The sequence below is a fragment of the Coregonus clupeaformis genome, chromosome 7 (genome assembly GCF_020615455.1).
Source record: "Coregonus clupeaformis isolate EN_2021a chromosome 7, ASM2061545v1, whole genome shotgun sequence".
NCBI classification, from domain to species: Eukaryota; Metazoa; Chordata; class Actinopteri; order Salmoniformes; family Salmonidae; genus Coregonus; species Coregonus clupeaformis.
Window position 1 is genome coordinate 70346751 of NC_059198.1, and position 18313 is coordinate 70365063.

The 18313-nt window shown below is 46.8% G+C and overlaps 1 protein-coding gene across 1 annotated transcript in view; it reads left to right on the forward strand.

Moving 5' to 3' along the window:
* The window catches only part of LOC121569558 (SRC kinase signaling inhibitor 1-like), a 45478-nt gene extending 32576 nt beyond the window's left edge, over positions 1 to 12902 (forward strand). The window contains exons 15-21 of the mRNA XM_045221509.1: positions 172 to 448; positions 633 to 781; positions 2238 to 2387; positions 3852 to 3941; positions 4076 to 5155; positions 7034 to 7165; positions 12398 to 12902. Coding sequence (XP_045077444.1) covers positions 172 to 448; positions 633 to 781; positions 2238 to 2387; positions 3852 to 3941; positions 4076 to 5155; positions 7034 to 7165; positions 12398 to 12400 — 1881 coding nt within the window. The 3' untranslated portion in view covers positions 12401 to 12902. The remainder of the gene's footprint in view (positions 1 to 171; positions 449 to 632; positions 782 to 2237; positions 2388 to 3851; positions 3942 to 4075; positions 5156 to 7033; positions 7166 to 12397) is intronic.
* The last annotated feature ends 5411 nt before the right edge of the window (positions 12903 to 18313 follow it).

The window sequence follows — 18313 nt, forward strand, 5'->3', positions numbered from 1 at the left end:
GGTATGATGATACAGTATATATGGGTGTTGGAGGTGAGTGAGAGTAGGCATGAGTGAGTCTACAAGTGTGGATGTCTGCACATGTGTATGAGTGAGTGTGTGTCTGTGTGTGTGTGTGTCTGCGTGCATATACAGTATCACTCACTGTGATATCTTTCTCTATGGTTCCAGGCAGCAGAGCGGGACTGGGAGGAGAAGCGGGCCAGTCTGACCCAGTACAGTGCTCAAGACATCAACCGTCTGCTGGAGGAGACCCAGGCTGAGCTGATGAAGGCCATCCCAGACCTGGACTTTGCTGCCAAGCAGATCAACAAGCCCTCCTCCAACACGCCCTCCCAGTCTCAGACCCCCCAGAGCGGGGGAGGGATCCCAGAGCACCGTCCTACCAAGCCCCAGCATGCTACACACAAGCTCTCGGGGAAGGAGCCTGGCTCCAGACGTGGCTCTGGTAAGGATTGATCAGACCTCCCCTTACCCAACAGAGGTAACAGTAGAGCGTTGGGGTTTTTGATGTACTGATGGGCAGCAGTGTTTTGTCACATACTCAGCTCATGAATGTGTCAGTGTTGGATGTGAATGTACTTTGTCCTGTTCTCTAACGGGTGCCCATGGTACTGCCCTCCCTGCCACAGATGTAGAGCAGCTGACGGTGACTCGGTATCGCACAGAGAAGCCCTCGAAGTCGCCCCCTCCCCCGCCACCTCGACGCAGCTTCCCATCATCCCCGTCTGGCCTGACCACCCGCAGCGGAGAGACCCTTATCCCCGGCAAGAGCATTAAGGTGACAGAGCATGAGGCATGGATGTACAGTGGCTTGCAAAAGTATTCACCCCCCTTGGCATTTTTCCTATTTTGTTGTCTTACAACCTGGAATTAAAATTGATTTTTTGGGGGTTTGTATCATTTGATTTACACAACATGCCTACCACTTTGAAGATGCCAAATATTTTTTCTTGTGAAACAAACAAGAAATGAGACCAAAAAATAAATAAACTTGAGTGTGCATAACTATTCACCCCCCCCCCCCAGTCTCAAATCTCTGGAAGACTGAAACAGGTTTCCCTCAATAATTTCCCTGTATTTAGCGTCATCCTTCAATTCTGACCAGTTTCCCAGTCCCTGCCAATGAAAAAAATCCCCACAGCATGATGCTGCCACCACCATGCTTCACTGTGGGGATTGTGTTCTCGGGGTGATGAGAGGTGTTGGGTTTGCGCCAGACATAGCGTTTTCCTTGATGGCCAAAAAGCTCAATTTTAGTCTCATCTGACCAGAGTACCTTCTTCCATATGTTTGGGGAGTCTCCCACATGCCTTTTGGCGAACACCAAATGTGTTTGCTTATTTTTTTCTTTAAGCAATGGCTTTTTTCTGGCCGCTCTTCCGTAAAGCCCAGCTCTGTGGAGTGTACGGCTTAATGTGGTCCTATGGACAGATACTCCAATCTCCGCTGTGGAGCTTTGCAGCTCCTTCAGGGTTATCTTTGGTCTCTTTGTTGCCTCTCTGATTAATGCCCTCCATGCCTGGTCTGTGAGTTTTGGTGGGCGGCCCTCTCTTGGCAGGTTTGTTGTGGTGCCATATTCTTTCAATTTTTTAATAATAATTGAATGGTGCTCCGTGGGATGTTCAAGGTTTCGTATATTTTTTATAACCCAACCCTGATCTGTACTTCTCCACAACTTTGTCCCTGACCTGTTTGGAGAGCTCCTTGGTCTTCATGGTGCCGCTTGCTTGGTGGTGCCCCTTGCTTAGTGGTGTTGCAGATTCTGGGGCCTTTCAGAACAGGTGTATATATACTGAGATCATGTGACAGATCATGTGACACTTAGATTGCACACAGGTGGACTTTATTTAACTAATTATGTGACTTCTGAAGGTAATTGGTTGCACCAGATCTTATTTAGGGGTTTCATAGCAAAGGGGGTGAATACATATGCACGCACCACTTTTCTGTTATTTATGTTTTTGAATTTTTTGAAACAAGTTATTTATTTAATTTCACTTCACCAATTTGGACTATTTTGTGTATGTCCATTACATGAAATCCAAATAAAAATCTATTTAAATTACAAGTTGTAATGCAACAAAATAGGAACAACGGCAAGGGGGATGAATACTTTTGCAAGGCACTGTATATTCACACAAACACACACAGACACGCACACACACACACACACAAACACACATACACACACCTCCTGCCTAGTTTCTGATCTCCTCTATGTATGTGTGGGAAAGTCGGAGGCAGAGGAGGCAGAAACACAGAAGCCCCATGTGCAGCTACGACGGACAGTGTCTGAAAACCCCCGTCCTGCGTCCACCCCTCCCACCATCGCCTCTGGAGACAAGGAGGAGGGAGAGGAGGACAAGATCACTGCTGAACTGGAGGTACTGGTATACCAGCTTCAGAAATAGTGTATTAATAGTGTTAGCAGAGTTTATATAGTATTATTATAAGTGGTCTCTGAAGGATGTTAGGTAAGGGTGCAGGGAATGGGTAATGTTACTGAAAAACGACACTTCCTCCGCTTCCCTAATTTTCCCTAGAGCTTGTAGCTACACATGCCCATACACACACACACACACACACACACACACACACACACACACACACACACACACACACACACACACACACACACACACACACATGCCTCATTAGCTGGCTGCTTGGTGTGTTAGAGTGGATGGTCAGGCCAAAGCAGCAGGTGCCATATGTCCTCCACACCCCAGGCCTCCTCACTGGGACAGAGAGCTCCAGTCACTGTGGGCCCAGATTACTGCAGATCACACAGCTTAGTCACACACACACACAGTGTGTCACCCAGAGCTCACAGACCAACCCAGCCTGGCCACATGGACAAAATGGAGCGTTGGATTGTGTGTTTGTTTTTCTGATGCCCTGCTGGCCACAGTGAAACAATAAATTGGACAGATTATTTTTTATTTTTTACTGTAATTTTAGATAGACCAGTTATAATCACTTATCTTGATATTATGGATGACTTATCCTAATTTAACAATTATTTACATTATTTCAACTACGCCCCTCCCCTCCCTCCTACACTTCCCCTGGCCAGCTGTTTCAGAGAGCCCCCCTCAGGCTCAGCCACACCCCTCCCCTGTCCCCGCCCAGTGCGCCCCGCAGCAGGACCAGCGTGCCCCCCTCCAGCCTCAACCTATGGCCCCCAGTTGCACAGTGCACCAAGGTAACGCCCTCCCTGACCTCGCGAGGGCTTGTGTGGACTGCAGCTTCCTGAGACTGCCCTCACCTTCCTCCTTGCCCTCCTCGCCCTCCTTCCTCCTCGAACTAACACTTCCACCACTCTACCCCCTCCCTCAAACACACACTCCCATGTTCCATCCCTGATCTCTACCCCCCTCCCAGAGTACACAGTCCCATCCTCACCTTTGTCTCTACCTGCAGAGTGCTCTCCACATGTTCTCCTGTCACACACAACAGCTGCTCACCAGCACACAGACTGTACACTGAACCTATTCATCTTGGTGTTGTAGGGAAAGTAAACGGGTTTGTACTATTGTTTTAAATGCAGCCCCTTGGTCCAGCACTCCCCCTGTTCTACACTACCAGAACACACCCCTAAACACACTGTCTCCAGACAACACCATCTCTACAACTGCCCTCCCCTCACACATCCTGTACCAACACACACTCACGAACTGATGGAGTGATCACTCACAGATACACACAAACACTCCTGTGACTAGTGACTCTCTGTGTTGATTGCAGTGCTCTGAAGTGCATGTGGGTGTGTGTGAGAGCGTGCAAGTGTGTGTGAGTGCGTGTGTGTGTGTGTGAACAGTTGTGAAACTCTACACTGTGTCTACCAGCTGTCTAGAGTATCGTTGGACTGCTCTGGCCTACAGTGGAAGCAGGGCAGCTCAGAATACACTTCCAGCATACTGGCATCACACTCACAGGTTAGTGCCCTAATAAGAAGTATTTTATAACCAGTCAATTACCATTACACTGTTTAGAAAATAATCATATTTTATCTTATTGAAAGTATGTTGGAATATTACTTCTATTCACCCATTTTGTTTTACATGCACAGAGCATGGCCCTTCCTGGTCCGTCCTTCTCTCCAGTCCCCCGGATTGTGTTGACAGAGTGCATGTCAGTTCCACTCTCTCCCTCAGAAGGCTTTGTCAGAGAATTGACACAGGACCATCAGATGTCCCTGACAGTGGACCAGTCCCAGAGCCAGACTGCTCCTCTCCAGGCAGTCCCCCAGATCCAGGTCTCTAAAAGGAAGGATCCTGTCAGCCAGGCCCAGAGGAAGCCCTCTCGGCGGGGGGAGCTGAGAATCCAGGAGTCCTTTGAGAAGGAGGAAGAGAGGGAGGAGAGAGAGGAGCTGTCCTTGGTACTGACTGAGCTGGAGGTGAGAGTGATGTCACCCTCGCAGGCCCAGGAGCTCAGCAGGACCATGGGAGAGGCTTTACAGACACTCACCATCCCAACTCAGCCTTCAGAGGGAACCACTGAAGCCCGTCTGTGTGGGGCTCCACTACTGGTACTCTTCAGGGAGACTGTGACGGTCAGAGAGGCCTACAGGCAGCTGCAGTTACTGCTGGGCAGGGTGGAGGACACAGGGTCATCCAAGGCGGTCCCCAAGCCCAGAGCAGGACCTTCTCACAGCAGCCTGAGCAGCAGCCCCAGTCCCCTGGGTTCCAGGATAACTCTCTCCCCTGAGCAGCAGGTCTCTCTGAGAGAGGCTCTGAGGAGAGGGGTGGAAACAGGCGACAGGAACCTGACACTACCTCACAGCAGTGGAACAGAGCGCATTCTAGCCACCCTTCCGGAGCCCAGTCAGGACTCTGCAGAAGCAGCAGTGAAACCCAATGGGTCTGCATGTTTTGAGGAGAGCCAGGCCAGGGAAGGACAGGGACAGAACCCCTGTAAGCGGGGACAAGACATCAGGAGCAGCACCTACAGGAGGCTGGACAACCTGGAGGAGACCATCCGCGAGCTGGAAAACACCCTGCTGGAGCTCAGTGGCCACCCCACCACACTCCCCACTGACACCGCCCTGTCAGAGGCTCCAGACCCAGCCCAGATGCCTGGCACCAGCACCACAGAGACCAAGAAGCCCCCAGTCCCACCCAAGCCCAAACCCTCCTTCACTCCTTCCAAGGTCTATAACATGCACCCCTGCATAGACTCTGCTCTTTGGAGGGCATGCACCCACTTCTCTCTATCCTCATCTCTCTTTTTGGCTTTAAGAGTTCGGGTTGCAGTTTCTGCTGAAGCGTCATCTTGTCTTCCTCCTGTTCACTCCTATCTGACTGCACATAACGTACCAACCTCACATGGAGTTATACCTCACACCTCCATTGAACCTCTCTACCTGCCAATTCCCACATAGATATAATCTGTTGTCTGCTCCCTGTGAAAACTGGTAGATTTTGGCCGTCCAAACAGAATGCTTTAAATGCTGAAGGCTTTAAATCTTTAATCAGTTCAACTCAAAGGGGCCCGCAACAGATGCTCTCCTTCTCTGTACTGTGATTAGTAATTGGGCTACTGTCCTCTTGGAGAGGGGCTGTTAATTGTCTTTTTATTGTTCTTCTGTTTCTACTCTGTAAACCAGGGCCAAGTCCAATCTCTGCTGCAATAAACTGTCATTTCTCTTTCGCTCCCCTCTTTATTTCCCCCCTCTCTTCACATCTTTGTCTTGTCTTCTCATTGTACTTTGCTGCTTCTCTCGTCTCTGTAATCAATGACCAGATACCTGCATCATCAACTATTCCAGCTTTACCTTGAACAGTCTTTAGGCTTATCGACGAACTAAATGTTGAGACTTGGTTTCCAAATTGGTCTGAAACTGAATACAGACACAAACTGTTGTTCTCATTATCCCATAGTAATTCGTTAGCATAGGGCAGACCAGACCTCAGAGGGCTCATTGCATGCTGGGAGTCTGAGTTTGTCACGTCACCTTTAGGTCAAGATACTTTGTAAAGCTCCCAAAATGAATAATGATGATAGATAGAGAGTTAGAGACCGACAGGTGAAGAGGTAGAGTGTAGCACGGACCACCATGTTGTCTCCGTGTGTAGATAAACTCACACCCACTCCAACTCCATCCATGAGTGCAAGCTGCAGTAGGTCTGGCTGTCAGGGACCATTTCTTCTCCTTGCCATTCAACTGGAGAAACAGGTCCCGTGGGCTTGGCATGGGCTTGGCATGGGGTTGGTGTGGAGTTGCAGCGTTTTCACGCCTTGTTGCATCACCCTCATTACTGTAACCACCACTGCCTTTAACTGGGTCTCATTAGGCCAATCAGATCCTTCATCCAGGTTCCCTACTCTACCCGTGAATGACTTATATTAGCATACCATACTGGGCACTCTGTCTCCTGTAATCATATGCAGTGCCTTTCCTCTTAGCTAATGTGCATGTGTGGAGGGGGTTGGGGAGTAGATAGGATGTGCGTGCCTGTGTTGGTGAGTGAGTGCGTATTTTCTTTTTGCATATTAGAGGTAGAGAAAATGATTGAGCCGACGACATCATATGATGAAGCCCCTGGTGCAGCCACGCTACGCAACACCACTTTGAATTGTACATTTCCATATTCTCCTGTTTGTCAGATCTTCTGTAGCGCTGCAGCCTGTGTGTAGTGATATAGTGATATAGTGAAAGTCAGTGGGGTGGATGATAGGGAGGTATATCAGCGATCTTAGGGCTTTCAGCAGCCTGCGGGCTTACTGGGTGAGCGCTTCTATTGAGTTGGTATATGTCTGATTAAAAGGAATGAAATGTCAATCTGTTGGTGTTCTGTGACACTCATACTCCCATTTCTCCCCATCTCTCCCCTTCTCTCCCCTTCTCGCCCCATCTCTTCCCATTTCTCCCCATCTCTCCCCTTCTCTCCCCATCTCTCCCCATCTCTTCCCATCTCTCCCCTTCTCTCCCCATCTCTCCCCATCTCTCCCCATCTCTCCCCTTCTCTCCTCTTCCTCTTCTTTTGTCTATTCCCCCATGCCCTCCTCTCCTTCTCTCCTTCTCCAGGGAGGGAACAGCTCTTCAGCTGTGGGTAAAGTCCACTCCTCGGCTGCCTCCAGACTGAAGCACCTGCAGCAGAGCAGCACAGAGAAGACCAAAACTGGCAAGAGGGAGGACTTCCTCAAGGGCCAACAGCAGGTACTGTATTCTAGTCAGACTGATCATCCCCCTACCTAACTGAACCCATACCCTACCTTCTGGTCACACTCCCACTGAGACGATACCCCTGCACAAGGTAGCTTATTCCACTGTTGTATTGGCGGTGTACCTACATATCTTGGTGCAGCTTCTTAATCCATAGACCGTCTATGGATTAGCCAGAGCCAATACTACTACTAGGGTCCTGTTTGGTAAAGGGGATATAGATAGTGTACAAAATACAGTGGGGAAAAAAAGTATTTAGTCAGCCACCAATTGTGAAAGTTCTCCCACTTAAAAAGATGAGAGAGGCCTGTAATTTTCATCATAGGTACACGTCAACTATGACAGACAAAATGAGAAAAGAAAATCCAGAAAATCACATTGTAGGATTTTTAATGAATTTATTTGCAAATTATGGTGGAAAATAAGTATTTGGTCAATAACAAAAGTTTCTCAATACTTTGTTATATACCCTTTGTTGGCAATGACACAGCTCAAACGTTTTCTGTAAGTCTTCACAAGGTTTTCACACACAGTTGCTGGTATTTTGGCCTATTCCTCCATGCAGATCTCCTCTAGAGCAGTGATGTTTTGGGGCTGTCGCTGGGCAACACGGACTTTCAACTCCCTCCAAAGATTTTCTATTGGGTTGAGATCTGGAGACTGGCTAGGCCACTCCAGGACCTTAAAATGCTTCTTACGAAGCCACTCCTTCGTTGCTCGGGAGGTGTGTTTGGGATCATTGTCATGCTGAAAGACCCAGCCACGTTTCATCTTCAATGCCCTTGCGGATGGAAGGAGGTTTTCACTCAAAATCTCACGATACATGGCCCCATTCATTCTTTCCTTTACACGGATCAGTTGTCCTGGTCCCTTTGCAGAAAAACACCCCCAAAGCATGTTGTTTCCACCCCCCATGCTTCACAGTAGGTATGGTGTTCTTTGGATGCAACTCAGCATTCTTTGTCCTCCAAACACGACGAGTTGAGTTTTTACCAAAAGTTCTATTTTGGTTTCATCTGACCATATGACATTCTCCCAATCCTCTTCTAGATCATCCAAATGCACTCTGGCAAACTTCAGACGGGCCTGGACATGTACTGGCTTAAGCAGGGGGACACATCTGGCAATGCAGGATTTGAGTCCCTGGCGGCGTAGTGTGTTACTGATGGTAGGCTTTGTTACTTTGGTCCCAGCTCTCTGCAGGTCATTCACTAGGTCCCCCTGTGTGGTTCTGGGATTTTTTCTCACCGTTCTTGTGATCATTTTGACCCCACGGGGTGAGATCTTGCGTGGAGCACCAGATCGAGGGGAGATTATCAGTGGTCTTGTATGTCTTCCATTTCCTAATAATTGCTCGCACAGTTGATTTCTTCAAACCAAGCTGCTTACCTATTGCAGATTCAGTCTTCCCAGCCTGGTGCAGGTCTACAATTTTGTTTCTGGTGTCCTTTGACAGCTCTTTGGTCTTGGCCATAGTGGAGTTTGGAGTGTGGCTGTTTGAGGTTGTGGACAGGTGTCTTTTATACTGATAACAAGTTCAAACAGGTGCCATTAATACAGGTAACGCGTGGAGGACAGAGGAGCCTCTTAGAGAAGAAGTTACAGGTCTGTGAGAGCCAGAAATCTTGCTTGTTTGTAGGTGACCAAATACTTATTTTCCACCATAATTTGCAAATAAATTCATTAAAAATCCTACAATGTTATTTTCTGGATTTTCTTTCCTCATTTTGTCTGTCATAGTTGACCTGTACCTATGATGAAAATTACAGGCCTCTCTCATCTTTTTAAGTGGGAGAACTTGCACAATTGGTGGCTGACTAAATACTTTTTTGCCCCACTGTAGATAGTGTAGTGCACTAGGGACCTGAAGGTTTTGAAGCATGTTGGGTTATAAGTTAGAGATGCAAGGGGGCCCAGGGGAGACGGGGAAATTGAACTATTCAGGCGTGTCAGAACAAAGTCAAGCTGAGAGAGAACTTTCTTCTCTAGTTCTGCCAGGAGTCATGTCAATGAAGTAAGCTTTAATGTCAATGTTATTTGAAAAATACAGGAGCACTGAAGTGCACCTAAACCCCCTCTCTGCGCTAAAAATACTTTGATATGGAATTCAGAGAAGGAGCCATTCGATTGGATCAAGAGAGCGAGAGAGAGAGAGAGAGAGAGAGAGAGAGAGAGAGAGAGAGAGAGAGGCCAATAAAGCCCTTTGAATTGAATTGAGAGAGAGAGAGAGAGAGAGAGAGAGAGAGAGGCCAATAAAGCCCATTGAATTGAGAGAGAGAGAGAGAGAGAGAGAGAGAGAGAGAGAGAGAGAGAGAGAGAGAGAGAGACAGACAGAGACAAAGAGAGATCCATGTATATATAATATATATAGAGAGAGAGTTGTGAGACTGTGCTGCCTAGTAGCTATATAGGTAAGCATGGGAGGAATGTCTCTAATTCCCTTGTCTCCCAGTGTAGGCTGAGGCTAATCAGTACCCAGTTGTGTCAGTGTAATCACTGATTATTCAATATGAAGCGCACAGTGCTTCCCCTCAGTGTGCTCCCTTCAGCTCTCGCTCGCTTTCTCTCTCTTCCTTCATTTTATTCCTTCATTGTTTTCATCCCTTTTATTTCTTGTTCTCTCAATTTTGCTGTCTCTCTTTTCCCACCTCTATCTTTCTCTCTCTCTCCCCCTGTGTGCCTCTCGTTCCCTCCCTCTACTTCCACTCTGTGTGTGTTTGGAAAGCTGTAGGTGTGGAGTGGCCTCCTTCTAGCCCGCTGAGAGGAAAATGAATCCCATTATTTCAGAATGAGGAGACAGGATCTCAGCGCGCCCCCTTTGTCCGCAGACTGTTGCAAACAATTACACTGAAAAGAGGCTGTGTGAAAAAACTATCCCCTCGTCCAAAGAAGGAAAGACGCTCAAAACAATCTCCCTCCGAGTCAGCACCAAGCCATCAGTTAGGATAGCGCCAACAATAACAGTAACTAAGACATTACTAAACCCATTTCAGAGCATTTTGAATCACCATATGGCTTCAATCGCAGAAGTCAATCTCCCCACTACTCAATGACTGACAGCAGGCTGTTTGTATGGGCAGCACATGCCATGGATGTCTGTCTTCTCTCGTTACAACACCTCAAAACTGTCAGATACCCTCCTATACTATACTGCCCAGGCTACTGTGCCAGCCAGGTGCCTATCCACCAACCATGTTAGTTGACCCACAGAGTTTTAAGGTGCCCCACTAGTTTCCCCACTCCCATAGAGTTGTAAGTTAGTTTCCCCACTCCCATAGAGTTCTAAGTTAGTTGCCCCACTCCCTACTGATGCTGTTGTTTTGACTGACACCCACCCAGACATGCCCACCGTGGGTGTCCTCTCTACTGAAGACACAGCTGAAGGTAAAGAGGTCTCTTCTCTTCTCCCCTCCCCAGAGATGACTCCTGACCCCAAACTCTTACATTGACCCTCTCTCTCTCCGGCCATCACTCTCTCCTTTCATATTCCTATCTTTCTCTTTTTGTCTCTTTTCTGCTTATATCCTCAGTGGTGTTATGAATAGATGTTATTGGTGGTGGGAAAGATTTCATATTTGTGTTATCTGTCTGTACTATGTGTTTTCTCGTGTGTGTGTGTGTGTGTGTGTGTGTGTGTGTGTGTGTGTGTGTGTGTGTGTGTGTGAGACTGAACAGGGCATTGTGAGATGATACTCATTGCTGTTGTGCCTGCGCTTGTTGTTTGGCACTGCTACAGTACCAGGAGACATCCCGTCAGAGCGTTCCAGGCGTGAGAGGATTTTTTAAATCACTGAGCTGTTATAAGACCAGACAGTTCAAAGCCACCATTTCGCTCCGGGGGGTAGTAAAGGCCAGTCCCACAAGACAGTCTTTTGGCAGGCAGCTCTGAGCTTCCGGAGATGAGAGGATGCAATTTTACCGCACTAACAGACCGGAATAAATGTTGCGGTAGCCAGGCTTGAGAGAGAGGAGAGAGTGAGGGTGTCCTCAGGCAGAAGGAACAGCCCCTCTCCCTGGGGGCAGACAGCAGCACCAGAGGTACTGGAGCACCAGCCAACAGAGTAGGTTAAAGCCTCAGAGGCCACACAACACGCACCTGCTGTCCAACCAACCACACAGAACGAAACCCCTCAATCCCCACACTAACACCCTCCAACCACTCAACATGCAGGGCAGAGTAGAAACCTCTCTCAGAAATAGTGGATGGCCTTTTTTTGGAACATTGTGGAGGAGAACTTTCGCCATACTTTCTGTATGTTATTCAAGAGCAAATGATTTGCTATCGTGGATAGAATTTAAGTTAGTCTATTTGATCGTTGTAGTCAAAGTCACCTCTAAATAAACAATGACCTTTGATATAAAACCTGGTATGCAAAGTTATTGCTCTCTCCCAGTGTCTGGGATGGTTACATCAGACTCTTCCTTCACGTTACACCTCTCATCCCCCAGCCACAAGCACAGATGTCTAGACAGGTGTCATCATCCAGTGGCACTGATGTAGGACTGATCACAGAGTAGGGGACCCTCACACATTCGTGCTCTGGCATAGATCTGGTAGCGTTTGGCACTGCCTGTCTTCTGCCCATGCCCTGGCACTGCCACTGGGTCTGCCACATGCCTCCAGCCTTCCTCTATGAGAGAGACTGGCTGCTGGCAGACTGCATTTACAGAGAATACACCCCATATACTGTATAATGTCCACAGTGTTACCACAATGTCTCACTGCCAACACAGCGCCATGTACTGGTGTACTCCAGCATCACACAAAGGGGAATGTGTGTGATGCTGTTCATTTAACATGTTTTGCATTTTTAATGACTCAGACGTCCATTAAAAAAACAGTCAAAACAGTAACGGACAACAGCAGTGTAACCCCTGTACACTTCTGTTACATTTTCACTTCAGACTGTTGGTATCATAACACAAGAAAGATATGTATTGTCGGTTTTTAACCCCCATTCTGTGTAGTTGGCACTCTTGGCTAGCATCAACATCTGCTGATACTAACCTGAATTTCCTGTGTTTGTCTCTTGTTCTCATCTCACCCCTCCTCCCTCACCCCCCACCTCTCACCCCACCCTGCCTGTGTCTCTCTACACCACCTGTTCCTGGGGCGCCACCACCACCTCACCCACCACCCTGTCACCTGTGTGATCCTCCTGGGCCACCCTGTGCCACCCGGTCTGCCCCTCCACCTGCTCCTCTGTGACCTCTGACCCTGCACAGTGAGTGAGGGACCAGCCTGTGCCCTGTGCCTGTGCTCTCCAGACTCCTCCTCATCACCAACCACCTGACTACAGAGCTGCATCTGACCCCCCACCCCATCCCCTGCTACTCCTAGTCCACCCCCTTAAGCCCCCCTCCCCTCTGTTGGCTTAACATGGGTATTGGCAGAGTCTCTGACTCCTGTACCCTCTCACATCCTACATTGACCACACAATGCACAGGATATCTACCCTGTGTGTGTTCTGTTTGTGAATGTGCATGTCTGTGTGAATGGAAGGGTGCTGTCGGGGACCACTACCAACTATATGACTGTTCTCTCTTTTTTCATTTATCTTTTCCCCCCTGAAACATTTCCAATTTTCCCCAATTCTCCATGTTCCACCTCCTGTTCCTGGTCTGTACCTGGGTCTGACCCATAGGCCCTTGGGAACAGCAGCAGCAGTATTAAGCCCCTCCTGTCAGGCACCAAAGCTGACAGTTTCTCCGGCCGCCTGCCCTCCTCCAGTTCGGCCTCGGCTGTGTTCGCCCCGGGTCTAAGGAAGTATCCCCAGGAGGGGGCGCTGTCTTCCCTGACAGCCTCCTCCAGCCAGGCCAAAGCCCTGCTGGCCAGCCTGTCAGCCTCCAGCCTGAGCGCCGAGGCCCTGCTCCTCTCCTCCACCTTCCGCCAACACCGCCTCCTCCGTGAGCAGCAGCGCGCCTCCTCCCTGCCCCTGCCCAACGGCCGCTCCTCCAACTCCACCACCACCTCAACCACCACCTCCTCTTCCTCCTCCTCCACCTCCCCCACCTCCACCACCCCCACCCCCACCCCCTCGCCCTCCTCCCCGACCCCCCTGACCTCCCTCAACCTCTCCTCCCTGGGGCTCAAACCTGGTGGCCGCAGCCTGCAGTACTCTGGCTCCAACAGCTACAAGGAGCGTGGCAGCAAGACCCTGCCCAAGCCTGTCTCCCCTAGCAACTCACAGTGAAGTACAAGAGGATGGATGAGAAAGAGGAGGAGCACCATCACATGCCAAAACTGAAGAGCAAAACAAGCAAACTGGCCCCGCCCTCTACGGTAGCCCTCAATGCCAAGAGTTAGATGCAGCAAAACATATCAGTGGGGAGTTCCCCAGAATATCTGTAGGTATTTCTCAGAGTTTACTTTCTGAGTGTCACTTTGCTGCTCTTGGTCTCAGTCCAGCAGCCAGAATCTTCACATATCTCTAATTATACAGTACAAGAGTTGATGAGACATTAAGTGGAGGTGCACTGCACTCCTCCTTGGACAGTCTGGTGGTTCCTCTGTGGCTCTCCCACTCAGTAGTACTGACAGTTCCCCAGACCCCCAGAGAGAGAGCTCAAAGATGGGCCTTGGCCTTCTCTCCCTCCCACTGCCTTGTCTGGTCCGGTCTGATCTGGTCTGGGTGGACAGAAAAACAGTGCCAGTCCTTTATGAACCCTCAGTCCATCATCGCACCATTTGCCAAATCTTACTGGATGGAACCTTAGTGGAGTAGATGTAATATCTAGACTGTGACTTATATTATACAGAGTAGAGTTGCAATAATCAACGAGTACAGTACAGTAGTCGTGTGTGTTCAGAGTTATAGCAGTCTTATTCCATCACCTGGCAGAATGTGAATCTGTGGAGAAAAACGAAGCTAAACCAAGGTGGTGGTTTCCATTCTGGGACAGTTTTCTGTTTGTTCCTTTCTTTATTTCAGACTTATTTCATCACCTGTGGAGAAGTCTAAACTGGTGCTATAGTTGTCCCTGTTTTGTAAAGAGCTTACATGAATGAAACGGCTCCCATTCAATGTGACTGTACATTCCACTGTATATCCAATACTATATCCCTGGAGTGGCTTAAGGCCTCTTCTCTCCAGTATCTGATTCCATTCTTCCCCTCGTTCACTATTAACACAGCAGTTTGGCAATGGAAGAAAAAGCCAGGGAGCTGCTTTTGTTGAAATCCTCTGATTTGAGAGTCTGCACACAATTTTATCAATTTTATAGGAACAGTAATGTGATATTACAGTAGATCAATTATTTAACGACTGAGCTGGTACATGAAGAAGGGAACAAAGGAAAACAAAAATAAATCAAAACATTGAAAGGGATCATTAAAGAATGTAGAATGAGTAGACATGAATGATGTATGACAATCAGGACGTATCCATAGTTGAAGGGTTTTGCCTTGGACTGGCGTTCCCTGCTGCAGTGTTTACACTCCTTACTCAACACACACTCATGTGACCAGGCACAGGCATATAGCAATAGATGCATGCACACTCTCCAACACGCCAGTGAGACGGAGATCCACCTAACTGTTTATGGAAATCACAGTCTCCAGTTGTATTGAGTCATAACTATTGACTAGATTGGCCATTTCTTTATTTCATGACTGTAGAACCACTGATCATGAATTAACCCATACCGTTTTGATAATGCAGTCTTTTTGGTAGTATTTGATTTGAATGGTTAAAAGGCACAGAACATTAGAGAGAGAAACAAGAGCACAAATGAATTCTCTTCTGAAAGGGACCAGAGATATGGACCAGCTGGTGGAGCTCCCCTCTGATTATTTACAAGACATGCTGCACAATGAGTTTCATTTTGGCTTGTGTGTATTTTCAATATTTGCTCTAGCTAAAACCCACAATAAGTTTATCTGGACCTCCCCTGACAGAGAAGCTGGCTTAGCCCACAGCTGTTGGTTGTGCAATAGTAAGGTTGCCACTGGAAATGGCTGCTTTTTTCTGTGTGATAGATGTTATGGAGAATAATTTGGTTCATGTAATATAACGAAGGCAGATCCAGGGTATATGAGTGTTCTCCCTTAAAACCGGAGTGCTTACGAAAATATCACCGGCTCCATTCCTCACAGCTGACTTAAGAGCTTGGAAGTGTTATAAGGATAAAACAGACTTTCATCAAAGACATGTCAATGTTTCCCTGCTGTTAATCTTACGCCAGCAACCACTCTGAAGCTCTCTTTCTTCTGTGATGCGTCACCAAGGCGGCCTAGGGGGTTTATGGCCGTGTGTAGTCGTACACAGTTCATTCAGTTAATTCTTCAGTTGTTCGGTAGACAAGTGCGTGAAATCGATTCTTCATGGCACTGAGATTAAAACAATTGCTTGTGAAAGGGGCTGGTGTCAAGTGCAAACAGCTTGAGGTGGGAGGATTGTTTTTGGTTTAATAACAAAGGGCTGGGAAGACAGGTTCATCTGGAGGTCACTGTTTGACACCCTTTTGAGTTTAAGAAGGCTATTATTTTTTGCACCTTGCTATCTGGGCTGTCCTTGGGGGGAGATGTGTCTATGAATCAAACCCTTCTTGGAAAAGGTTCCCATTGGGCCTGTATTTGTGACATGGTACTGTATTATATTTGCACAAAATGATCGATGTTGCAATTTCCCCATGAGAGCACAGAGTGGACCTATCTGCATGAACCCTCTGGGTCTTTGGTTTCGTTAGAGACCCACCAAAGACATGTTCTTGTAGGCTTATAGCAGTACAGCTCATGTGCACGTTTGTCTTTGCAGGCGGAGGAACCTTGGTTTGATGGCACAAATCAGATCAGTGGCTCCAACAACACATTACTGTAAAGATCAGAACAAAGGGCCACATATTGGCCTACACACACACACACACACACGAGTATGTCAGAATGTGGCCGTGGCATTGCAATAAGCACACCCTCTGTTCTGTCAGCGAGAAAACGGCAAGCTCACGGCACAGCGAGTTAGTCAAGCCTCATGCTGGCTGCACTGTAGCAATGCAGGACTCAAGCCCTGGGTTTTATAAAGTGAAGCCTAATGAAAGAAATTAACTTACTCATGCAGCTCCACACTCAAATCCATAACTCCCAGCGCTGCATTTGCGTCTGGCAGGGTGATGGGGAGGAAGGGAGGGAGGTATTCACACTTCGCTGCTTTTACACAAGAAAGTCCCTGATGAAACCCCAAGACTACGTGACGATGCTTTTTTGAATCACCGTAACACTAGTGTTATTGGACAGGAGATTTTAATATGGCAGAGTCTTGGAGGGGTTTATTGGTGGTGGGGATGAGGAAAGGATGGTGGAGAGTGGAGACACTCATAATGAAAGCCCCTGGCAATCAGAGAGATAATTCATGCAAACTTGAAATGAAAAGTAAAATAATTATACATATATAAATATATATCTTCGTTAAGATGTTTGTGTATGATATTAATATAATTGTGAAGAAAGTGTGATATATAGGCCTAGATTAAATTATTATAATGTACAATTTAAATCATCCTCCTTTTTGGATTTATATGAGTAGGCATTTTGTACAGACTTTCCTTTTTAATTATTCAAGAGAGATACTGTATTTCACATCAGCAAATGATTTATTCATAAGCAGAACATTTTTATATTGATTTGAAAATATTTATCTGTGTAGGACAGGTATGTGGAGCTCATTTTTAATTCAGGGATATTTTTATGAACATTATTTTCAACAGTTGTGTGAGTTTCCTCTTTTGTTGGCCTGCTGGCCTATACTACTGGTATGTTTAGGAAGAGGTTGCCCCTGAGCTGGTCCAGTGCAATGTCTACTCCGAGGCCTCCACTAGCTAACATTCATTTTTGAGGTAAGGGTAAGAGTTCCTAGACCTGTTCTTAGGGGCGTGCCTTTTCTTTGGAACTTCTATTGGTTTACTTAGGATGGTATTAAATCATTATGGCCCAAAGTTATTAACAGAGAAGGGACTCAGCATTGAATAAGTCATTTAGGTTTCAGTGACCGCCAAGAGCGCATAACGCGGATAGATATGGAACGTTAGCTTTTTCTTCTTCTTCATCATAATCATTGTCTATTGAGACATGTTTGGTTATGTTTTTAATAAATGAAAGAGACATATGTGTATTGTTTTACCTGGTTTCTGTGGTGTGTATAGTACTGTATGAGGTTTTTACATGAATGTGTGGATGTTCCAAAATCTTGGCATCTAGAAGAAAACGAAACAAAATTATATTATAATTATATGTAAATAGACCGAGTAATTCCTAGAAAGTTCAACAAAATATTATGTCCAAAATAATGTTTTAATAATAAAAAGATGATGAATACAAAGGTATATTATAAAACAATGCATGTATATTGTCAAGCAATCGCACGGTGCAGTTGAAAAGTGTTGTCTACATGTTTTCTTAAAAAACAGAGCGAGAAAGAAAAAGAGGTGTACCACTTTAAAGGTTTACAGCGGTAGAGAACCAGACCCTTTTTATTATGGATCTTTATGTGACACAGGCATGATCAGTGATGCTATGGTGATGATGGCTAAGAGTGAGGAGTGTTCCCAACAATTCAGAACGACCCAGAACGATCCAGAACGCTTCAACGCACCTTCACCAGAAAAACCCACCAATTACGATCTCCCACTTGTAGAGTAGTGTGATATAATGAACAATACAGAAAATAGATCTATATAAATATAAATACCTACTGATACTGGAGATACTCATTTATCAGTGTGGATGCCATGATATTCTGTGAGAAATGTGATTTTTTTTTCTGTGAGAAGACTGGCAGTTGAACCTGCCTCCTTTTGTACATACTTGCTGTGGTTCTGTGTCTAATAAAGTGCAGCTCTCTTGTACAGTCGTGGAGTCTGGGTTTTGCTTTATCGTAGACAATAAGTTAATCTTCTTTCCCTTTTGGGATCAATAAAGTATTATCTCAGTAGGTGGCGGCCCTGCGACATGTCCAGCGGCGGCCCTCAGATGTGTCATTGTAGTATTGTTAACTGGGTATGGAATGGTTTCTCTGTTCATCTTCCCTGGGGCTAGGAGGCTGTTTCATGTACAGACATAATGTGAACACTCTGATATGATTACAGGGCCATTGTCTTTCTAATGGCATGGCTTGGCAGGTCACGGATCCACTCTAGGGTAAGCAAGTA